Source organism: Dendrobates tinctorius, unplaced genomic scaffold (genome assembly GCF_039654945.1).
Source record: "Dendrobates tinctorius isolate UK_male_01 unplaced genomic scaffold, ASM3965494v1 ptg000067l, whole genome shotgun sequence".
Classification (NCBI taxonomy): domain Eukaryota; kingdom Metazoa; phylum Chordata; class Amphibia; order Anura; family Dendrobatidae; genus Dendrobates; species Dendrobates tinctorius.
The window spans coordinates 7,788,084-7,799,331 of NW_027361735.1; the positions used below are offsets into that span (position 1 = coordinate 7,788,084).

The 11,248-nt window shown below is 42.1% G+C and overlaps 1 protein-coding gene across 2 annotated transcripts in view; it reads left to right on the forward strand.

Moving 5' to 3' along the window:
• The window catches only part of ATP10B (ATPase phospholipid transporting 10B (putative)), a 620,908-nt gene that overhangs the window by 409,644 nt on the left and 200,016 nt on the right, over window positions 1–11,248 (forward strand). For both annotated transcript variants that reach the window (XM_073581014.1, XM_073581015.1), the window contains exon 4: window positions 10,945–11,217. In XM_073581014.1, the coding sequence (XP_073437115.1) occupies window positions 10,955–11,217 (263 nt within the window). In that variant the 5' untranslated portion in view covers window positions 10,945–10,954. The remainder of the gene's footprint in view (window positions 1–10,944; window positions 11,218–11,248) is intronic.

Sequence of the window (11,248 nt, forward strand, 5' to 3'; positions counted from 1 at the left end):
TATGGAGATATATACACCACTATAACTTCTGCAGGAGAGGAGGATATAATAACATACTTTGAGGGCGTTAAACTTCCTAAATTATCAGTAGAAGCTTTTGAGAGTCTAGACCAACCGCTGACCATGGAAGAGTTGGAGGAGGCGATGGGTAAGCTACAGGATGAAAAAGCCCCAGGACCTGACAGTCGTCTTAGAGAATTTTTTAAGGCATACAGGGAGATTTTGCTTCCTAAACTACTGAAGGAGCTGAAAGGAGCAGCAACTGTTGAGCGTTTACCTGCCTCAACGAATGATTCTATTATTGTTTTGCTATTAAAACTGGGAAAATGTCCTGAATGCCCTGATTCCGATAGACCAATATCTCTTCTTCCGGTAGATAAAAAATTATTTGCTAAAGTACTAGCCATGAGGCTTAATAACGTGATATTAGAGTTGATACATAATAACCAAACCGGTTGTATGCCTAATAGGTCCACGGCTATTACTATTAGACACTTATACCTTAACTTGCAAATATGTTGTCCGGAAACAGGTCTTAGAATAAAAATGTTCCTTGATGCTACAAAAGCATTCAACAGCGTCAAGTGGAATTAGTTATTGGAGGTCTTCAGTAAAATAGGGTTGGGCCAGAAGTTTATAAATTGGGTCAAATTACTGTATGGGTCACCAATGGCAAGCCTGAGAGTCAATGTGCACATGTCAAATCCATTCACATTAGCTAGGGGCACATGACAGGGTTGCCCCATCTCACCTCTCTTATTTGCTCTGGCGATAGAGCCGTTGGCTGGTAGACTAAGGGTCTTAGTGAACTTTTCTGGTTTCAGATGTAATAATATAGAGGAAAAAGTAAGTTTGCATGCTGACAATATACTTCTGTACAAGGGAAACATAGAAACATCCCTAGTCTCAATAATGTGGGATATAAAGGAGTTTGGTCTCTGGCCAGGCTTGATAATTAACTGAGGAAAATTGTCTCTGCTACCAGCGGATTTTCTCACATCTATGCAAAATCATATCAGATATACAAATTCAAGAGGAGAAAATTCAAGGTAGAAAAGTTTAAATACCTTGGAGTAGTGATTGGTTTACAAAGAAGACTATATAACGCTAAACATTAACCCCTTGTTACAGTTTTAGATCTAAAATTAATGTGTGGTGTATTTCAGGAACCGGGGTTGTTTGGTTGAATTTATGTATATCCCGCTTTCCAATTTCCAGTTTGGACTTTGCAGCTCTCCGGCGCCTCCCTATCCTCAGGTCAGCCAGGGAACTGTACCTAGGATGAGTAGTCGCCAGATGGGCCGCCTCACCGTGTACGGGCTAATGGGAAGGCTGCAGTGAGGGAGATGACTAATCCCGGTCCTAGGCGGGATGTACACTTATCAAACTCCATCCGTCACTGCCAGGGTCTGCCCCCAAAAGCCCAGAACACACTCTACGCCACCACCAGCTCCTATTCCTATGATTAGTAACGGGTCAGGAGCCAATCCAATTAGTAGCGAATTTAGCCTCAGAGGACGTGAAGATACGTTATAGAGCAAGGAGAAATGAAGCTAGTAATTTTATAGATTTTACTCCAAAAAGTAAGCAGTGTTTACAAAAGGTATAAAAAGATATTACAACATGAGACAATTGAAGTATGTACAAACAATTACAAGATAACAGGGATTAAAAGGAGAGATACACTTACAGTTGCTTAAGTCATTTTATAGCAGACCATGTGGTGTGGGGGAGGGGCGATACATCACAGTGCATCACAGAGCCTCTCTGTATCAGGGTTCCAGGGCAAAGACGCTTGCAAAATGAGCCCCTACTATCTTATACCCCCCTGGTCGTGACATCACTGAAGGGGCTGAGTTATGGAAGCCCTCCTCTTTTCTCAGAGGGACTAACTTATACTGAAAACTCATAAATATCATATCTCGGGGAGCGACGAACAAAGTATCATCTTACTCAGAATGACATTGGCGTCCATTTAAGTCCAAACCCGAGGTGCCTTTATGAACCGGTTAAGTAGGAATCCATTTCTTGGATTCTGCTGAAGCTGGAGTCTAGAAAACTACAGGGTGAGAAGCTATATCAGTGCACATTCCAAATATGTAACTTTCATACTTATAACACCAACTGGGGTGAAGATATGCCCTCTTACATACGCCTAAAGCACATGTCTTCAGTCAAAGGATTGTATTCTGATTCTCCCAGCACATTCTTGTGGGAGGGGGGGAGGAAGGAGTATAGGATTACACACGCAGGCAGAGGGAGATAGAAGGAGGTGGAAGGAGAGGGGGGTAGAAAAGCCCACAGCGTGTCTTGCACACACAGAGGGGCCCAGCACCAGCGCACTGCAGTGCTTAGCTTTGCCCTCAACAGGGCAGATCAGTACACCTGTGCAGGAGCCACGACACGAAGCAAGGAAGATGACATCATATGAAGATGGGAGGCACTGGACCAGCGACACCCATCGGACCGGACCGCCCCTGGGTGAATATAATAAAACTTGTTTTTCTTTCAGGTTAGATCGGGGGCTTGTCTACAGCATGTAGATAAGCCCCGAAAGGCAGAGGCCGCAGCTCATAGTTGAAAAAGTAGGTGATAGGTTCCCTTTAAAAAGGAAGCTTGGTGTTCCCTTTAAGATTGGGGTTTGCTCGCATGCGGAATGCCCTAGATGTGTGGTGGAGAATGCACATTTAATGCGCATTCTTTGGGAATGTAGGTGTTTGGACTCATATTCGACAAATACCTTTGCCTTAATACAAAGGGTTTTCAGGGTGCAACTTCAGGCGGACCCCAGGATGTGTGTTAGGGTATCTGGGAGAGACAACGGATTTTGAATCCCCGGTTCCAATTGAATTATAACAAATACTATACCAAACTTGCAAACTATTACATTGGTTGGACGCGCCTTCGTCAAGCAACAAATTATTAAATAGAATAAATGATAACATATGGTTGGAAAAGGGGGTATATAGAAAGAGAAAAGCGATAAAGAAATTTGAAAATATATGGGGACCGTGATCGGATGGCCCATTAATGAGAAGTTATGGCAGTTAATGGTTCCAGGTTAGAATGTGAAGGCCCAGTTACACATAGCGATGTCCCAGCGATTCCACCAACGATCCGACATGGATGGGATCGCTGGGACATCGTTAGACTGATTGCTGGTGAGCTGTCACATAGACGGCCCCTCCAGCGATCAGGACCAGCGAACAAGCTGGTATCTAAGGTAAACAGCGGGTTTCTAAGAGCCGCGCGGCTCTTGGATACCCGCTGTTTACCCTGGAAACCAGCGTGCACGCTGGTCCTGATCGCTGGTTTCCAGGGTAAAGCGCGGCTCTTAGAAACCCGCTGTTTACCTTAGATACAGCGTGCAGCGTCCCTGATCGTTTATCTCCCGCTACCACACACAGTGATGCGTGCTGGCCAGCGGGAGACCAACGATCAAAAAATGGCCCAGGACGATCCTGCACGATCAGCGATACTCGGCGGGGGGGCCATTCGCTGATGTGTGTCACACACAGTAATGTCGCTGCCGAGATCGCTGTGACGTCACAAAATCAGCGATCTCGCTAGCGATCTCGCTGTGTGTGACGGGGCCTTTACAGTACTCCCGGGTTATGGTCAAAGGAGTTGCTTAGGGTCATAAAGTTCAGTGCCGACTCTTGAGTGTTAATCAGTTCAGTATATTTCTGGTATATTGAAATATGTACGTAGTTTGTTCTGGTATTTTATCTGGGGTGGGTTGGGGATAGTTATTGGTTTATATTTTTATAATGATTAATAAGAGATAAAGATGTTTATGTAACTGGATAGTGTTTAAATGTAATGGATAGCAATACTGTGATGTCCAGTGGCTTCCCACCAGTGGCGCCCCCCCCCTTTCACCTGTCAGCACAGAATGATATGGGTGGAGGTGTCTACTGATGCTCCCTCCTCCATCATCATTGCTTGTGCTGACAGCTGGAGTGCAAGCAATAATGATGGAGGAGGGAGCGTGAACAGATGCTTCCTCCTCCATTTTTCTTCCTCGGAGTCTGATGTGTCAGAACAGCAGGCGTGATGATGTCATTACATCGTGCCTGCTATTCTGACATTTCCGGCGCTTCACACCACAGACACAGAAGACCGGAGCATTGGGTGGAACAAGGTTAGTGAGCACTGTATTTATTTTTTTTAAATCAGTGACTGATGGCCATAATAGCATATGGAAGACCATGTGGGGTGCATTCTATTTTATGAAGGGCCATGAGGAGTGTATTATACTGTATAGAGGACCATGGGGGGTGCATTATATTCTATGAAGCACCATAGGGAGTGCATTTTACTGTATAGAGGACCATGGGGAGTGCATTATTTTCTATAACGGACCATGAGGGGTGCATTATACTGTATGGAGAGAACCATGGGGGTGCATTAAATTGTATGTTGAGAACCATGGGGGTGCATTAAATTGTATAGAGGACCATAGGAGGTTCATTATATTATATAGAGGACCATGGGGGGATGCAGTATACTGTATATAGGACCAGGGAGGATGCAGTATACTGTATGGAGGACCATGTGGGTGCATTATACTGTATGGAGGACCATGGGGGGTTTATTATACTGTATGGAGGATTATGGTGGGTGCATTATATTCTGTGAAGGACCATGGGGAGTGCATTATACTGTATAGAGGACCATGGGGGGTGCATTAATTTCTATAATGGACCATGGGGGTGCATTATACTGTATGGAGAAAACCATGGGGGTGCATTAAATTGTACAGAGGACCATAGGAAGTTAATTATATTATATAGAGGACCATGGGGGAGGCAGTATACTGTATGTAGGACCAGGGGAATGCAGTATACTATATAGAGGACCATGAGGATGCAGTATACTGTATGGAGGACCATTCGGGTGCATTATACTACCATGGGGGGTGCATTATACTGTTTGGAGGATTATGGTGGGTGCATTATATTCTATGAAGGACCACGGGGAGTGCATTATACTGTATAGAGGACCATGGGGAGTGCATTATACTGTATAGAGGACCATAGGGAATGCATTATACTATATGGAGAATTATGGGGTGGCGCATTAAACCATGTGGAGGATTATGGATGTCGCATTATACTATATGATGGATTATGGGGGACGCATTATACCAGAGGTCTCAAACTGCATTCCTCAAGGGCCGCAAACAGGTCATGTTTTCAGGATTTCCTTGCATTGCACAGGTGATAATTTAATCACCTGCACAGATAATGATTCCAGCACCTTGTGCAATGCTAAGGAAATCTTGAAAACACGCATGGTTTGCGTCCCTTGAGGAATGCAGTTTGAGACCTCTGCATTATACTAAGTGGAAGTTTGTGATCCCATTGTAATATTTGGAGGGCTATGTGGGGGAACATTATACTGTATGCATGCAATTGTACAGTGTGAAGGTTTATGCGGAGTCCATCATACTGTTTGGAGGTCTAGTGCAGGGCATTATACAGTGTGAGGCTATTTTACTGTATGTAGGCCCATTATACCGCATGGAGGGCTGTGGGGGGGGTCACAGTTGGGGGATCATACTGTGTTGGGGGTCACCATGCTTTGACTTGGGGGAGTACAGTAGGGTCATTATGCTGTGCATCTAGAGCCTAATGTGGGGGACTTCACCATGGGGGTATCATGTTATGTTTGGGGGACACTTTTGTTGGCATCATACTTTTAGTTCAACTAAAGAGGAATCTATGACTTCAGAAGGAGAAAAATTACTATGTAAAGGGTAGAAAGTTGTGAAATATGCTCTTCTGTGACTCTGGCATTATTTTTTTTTGGGGGAGGGAGGGCCATTTAGAATTTCTGCTATGGGGTTCCATGATTTCTATGTTCGCCCCTGGTGATGGCCTATCATGTAATTATAAACATGTTATTGTTAATTGGCTGGCTTGTAATATTGTTATATATTTCCTCTTATCAAATAAAAGATCTGATTAAAAAAAGTAGGCTGAGGAATCTAATATGATTTATTCAATGGCCTACTTGGCTAGGCTCCAAATTGTTTATGGTGAGATGGCGATTTTCTTCCACAGTCTGGCTGAGGCATAGGAGTAAGTAACAGCAAGGGAAAGACTCCTGTGACAGTAAAGAGATTTTCTGTGGACAGAGGAGTGGTGACATTATGATCCTATCGGACATACCTGTCTATTTCTAGGTCAATCATTTATAATTAGTATAGTATTTTGCTGCTGCAGCTCAATAGTGTATGTGGTATGAATAATTTCTTTATCTGATGTACCTTACATATATTTGTTTACTTACCTACGCTACTGACTCATTTTAGATACTGTATGTACATGTACCAAGTTGGCCATGATACATTGATGGGTGAGACAGAATAGCTGGTGGAATAGTTGTCAGATAGTATATATGTGTGTGTGTATGTACCTGTCCAGTAAATTTTTAGCACACCCAAAATATCAATTTTCAGACATTGTGTTTCGGGGTACTGCCCCTCATCAGTGCAAAGTGTGCGATCTGCTTTGGCTGGTTGAGAGGCATCTGACTGGGATCCAAGGGGTAACTATTCTCCTTGCAGAGACTGACAAGGCTTATTAGAGGGTCAATATTGACTTTTAGGATTGCTACTTCTAATAGGTGGCACTAGAATTCTAGTCCTCTTCCTCTCTGAAGAGACAATTTGCATATTTCCCAGAGAAGCATTGCAAGGCTTAAGTCTCCCCACCTTGGCCTGTCAAGCTTAACTTGTCAGTCTCCGCAAGAATCATTACCCCTTGGATCTAGGTCAGACGCCACTCACTCAGCCAAACCAGATATCACTTTTTGCACTGACGTAGGGCAGTATCCCAAAACAGCATCTGCAAATTGAGATTTTGGTTTTGGCTTTATCTTAAGTCATGTGACAAGACTCAATACTGGAACAATATTGACTTTTAGGATTGCTACTTCTAATAGGTGGCACTAGAGTTCTAGTCCTCTTCCTCTCTGCAGGGATAATTTCCATATATTGCAGCACTTAAATAATAGAATCATAGAACCGTAGAGTTGGAAGGGACCTCCTGGGCCATCTGGTCCAACCCCCTGCTCAAAGCAGGATTCGCTAAATCATCCCAGTCAGATGTCTGTCCAGCCTCTGTTTGAAGACTTCCATTGAAGGAGAACTCACCACTTCTCGTGGCAGCCTGTTCCACTCATTGATCACTCTAACTGTCAAAAAGTTTTTTCTAATATCTAATCTGTGTCTCCTCCCATTCAGTTTCATCCCATTGCTTCTAGTCTTTCCTTGTGCAAATGAGAATAAAGTTGATCCTTCTACAATGTGACAGCCCTTTAGATATTTGTAGACAGCTATTAAGTCTCCTCTCAGTCTTCTCTTTTGCAAACTAAACATTCCCAATTCCTGCAACCTTTGCTCATAAGACAGGGTTTGCAGACCGGTCACCATTCTGGTCGCTCTTTTCTGAACTTGCTCCAGTTTGTTGATGTCTTTTTTAAAATGTGGTGCCCAAAACTGGACACAATATTCCAGATGAGGTCTGACCAAAGAGGAGTAGAGGGAAATAATGACTTCACGTGATCTAGACTGTATGCTTCTGTTAATACATCCTAGAATTGCATTTGCCTTTTTTGCAGCTGCATCACACTGTTGACTCATATTCAGTCTGTGATCTATTAGTATACCCAAGTCTTTTTCACATGTGCTGTCACTTAGCCCTATTCCTCCCATTCTATATATGCTTTTTTCGTTTTTATTGCCCAGATGTAGTACTTTGCATTTCTCCCTGTTAAAAACCATTCTGTTAGTTGCTGCCCACTTCTCCAGTTTATTTAAATCTTTTTGAATCCTTTCTCTCTCTTCTCTAGTATTAGCTATCCCTCCTAGCTTTGTGTCGTCAGCAAATTTAATCAGTTTACCCTCAATTCCTTCATCTAAATCATTGATAAAGATGTTGAACAATACAGGGCTCAGGACAGAGCCCTGTGGTACCCCACTTGAGACATTCTTCCAACTGGATGTGCAGCCATTTACGACCACTCTTTGGGTCCGATCACTAAGCCAGTTATGAATCCACCAAACAGTTGCCTTGTCCATTCCATACTTAGTCATTTTTTCAATAAGGATTGTATGAGAGACTTTGTCAAATGCTTTGCTGAAGTCAAGATATACTATATCTACAGCATTTCCTTGATCCACCCAATCAGTGATACCGTCATAGAAGGAAATTAAGTTTGTCTGACATGACTTATTAGTTACAAACCCATGCTGACTCTGTTTAATCACTTCATTCTTATCCAGGTATTGACATACATGTTGTTTAATAATTTGTTCAAGGATCTTTCCTGGTATAGAAGTCAGACTCACTGGCCTATAGTTGCCTGGGTCCACCTTCTTCCCCTTTTTGACGATAGGAACAACATTTGCTCTTCTCCAGTCTTCTGGCACTTCTCCTGTTATCCAAGAATTTTCAAAGATTATGGAGAGGGGTTCAAACATTTCTTCTGCTATCTCCTTCAGTACTCTGGGGTGTAATTCATCTGGACCTGGAGACTTGAATTCATTTAGGTTAGCTAAGTGTTTCCTCACTATCTTTCTGTTTATAGATATCCTGGATTCTTCTATTCCCTTAATAGGACAGTGAATAACAGTTGATGTTACATTTCCTTTCTGAGAGAAAACAGATGCAAAATAGGAATTTAAAAGTTCAGCCTTCTCAACATCCTGTCTTACCATTTCATCATTTTCATCCTGTAAAAATCCTATAGCATCTTTGACTTTTCTTTTACTTTTGACATATCCCCAAAATCCTTTATTATTGCTTTTGACATCTCTTGCAAGCCTCAATTCATTTTCAGCTTGTTTCTGTGATGATGCCAAAAACCTTTTAGGAAGCTACACTGTTTAATGGAAACATATCTGAGTGGTTGTTTGCGGTCTAGACTTGTTATTGAAAAAGTACAAAAATCTAACTGTGCTTTCTCAAAAATGGGGTTGGGATGTATGCGCCGATGGGGCGATAGTTTGTAATGATGCAGACAGAGCGAACATGCGCTCTGATGTGCATCATTTTCTGGAGTGTACGCGTACTGAGGCGGACACTCAGACGTAGTAGACTGCATCTGGGTGTCCACCTCCTGTAGGTGTACACTCCCAAAAATGGTTCACATCAGAGTGCATGTTCCCTCTCTCTGCCATCGCCATTACAGTCTATGGCTCTGTTGGCACATATGTCTAAACCCCGTTTAAACGGAAAATCCAATGGGGCCACTGAACAGATGCAGAAACTTTCTACTTAGCCGATCAACTGAGAGATTTGAGGAAGTGAATATCCAGAGGTCAGACCTAGTGCAGAAGCACATCTGGCACAGTGCCTAGATGGGATATCTTTTGGAACCTTACTTTAGGTATTGCATAAGCCAACCCAGGGCTTACTACATTTACAGAAAACGGCAGTGCAAGTATGGAGGGAAAGTAGGCATATATTTTACTGATAGAATGGGGGAAAACACAGTTGTCGAATTTGGCCAACAATTTAATGTGTATAGGGGCTCCCAACTATCATCTGACAAATAATGCTGGGATACATAATGATCACGAAGTTGGAATTTAATTGGGGACATAAGTCTCTACCAGTTAATTCTGGTATCGATTCTCTTCTAAAGGACACAGTAGATATCAGCCGAGCATTCCTTTGTATGTGGGATACAGAAGAGGTATTGATATTTGCCTGTATGTTAATGTATGTCCAGCGTAAAGGTGTTTTCCATTTTTTGATAAGTGGATCCCAAATAATTCTTCTAATGTAAAATAATGTCACAATAGTGCTCACTATCACCATTTCAGCACCAGTTTCCCGCTGCTGCTTTGGCTTCTGTGTTTTAGCTGCATCGGTAAAGTTACGACTACAATGCGCATCATCACTGCAGTGAATCACTGAGCTCAGTGGCTCAGACCATCTACGTCAGCAGCTCAGTAATTGATACACATGTCAGTCCTTACATCACTGATATAGCCAAAACACAGAACTTTAGAGGGGGAGTACTATCCTGATTTGTTTTTTTACATTGCAGGAATCATTTGGGATCCAGTTGCCTAAAAGTGGAAAACCCCACCCATTAACATTCAACACATTAGCAGAAATATATTGAAAGGATTGCCATTATGATTCACTTATTGTCGAGGCTCCCTACTAGTGAAAAGTATTTCAAAAAGTTCTTTTAATGTTCGTTTTAATCTCAATCTAAAGAGAGATGCTACAGAAAAAATTTTTTATTCAGTACTTTATTCAGTACTTTACACAGACTAGAAGACGGGGCTCATAAAGCTTTGGGGTTTGCTAAAAGGAGAGGGGATATTTTTTTTAAATAATGTTGGTTGAAAAACCCTCTTATTTTTCAAGTCCAGAAAATATTAAGAAAAGAATCCTCCTCGAAAGTAAAACTTGTCCTATTCATGAGCCGATCACATCTACCTCTGTATAAAAATACTTATAATTGGAAAATTTCTATTAGTCCTTAAGTCCAAAAAAGTGTGCTTGTGGGCTATTCTTATCTCAACCAGGGTTGACTGAGATGACAATGTCTATGTCTACGAGCCAGCCACTAGAGGTTGAAAGAACAGTCGAGCGGGCTGTGCTACGCTTTTGTGTAACACCCAAAAAAGTGTGTAGGTATTGATGAAATAGCAAAGCTTGGCTCGGTTAGTGTATAGAGCTGGGTTGTAATGCCATGTCCAACCTGTAGAAAGGTGCGACACTGTAAGAAAACAGCCATGTCTTTAATCCTGGAGAACCTCTTTACCGACTCAGTATTATAGACCAGTTTCTAGGCACCTACAAGTGATATAATCTGCTTTCAGCTTTTACCAGAGAATACACCACTACAGTAAGCTTAAACTTTCTTGTAAATCTGATTTCCTGATGTTATGTCACTTTTTTTATTCCATTCCAGCATTTTATCCATGGATTCAACCTTTTACCGTTGGAAGCAAGTTTTACAAAAAGATCCCTCCTCATTGTCTTCTGAAAGAACTCCTCTCCTTCCACCCAAGAAAAAGCGGCCCACTTACAACCTAATCGAGCAGCGAGTGGTGTTTTCCAATAACAAAAAATGGGAAGACGACTGCAAGAGAGTTTCCAGGTTTTATACTGGAAACAAAATCCAAACGACCAAGTATACAATATTAACGTTTCTACCAAAGAATCTGTTTGAACAGTTTTACAGGTAAGAGCATTATTACGATAAAAATCACTGG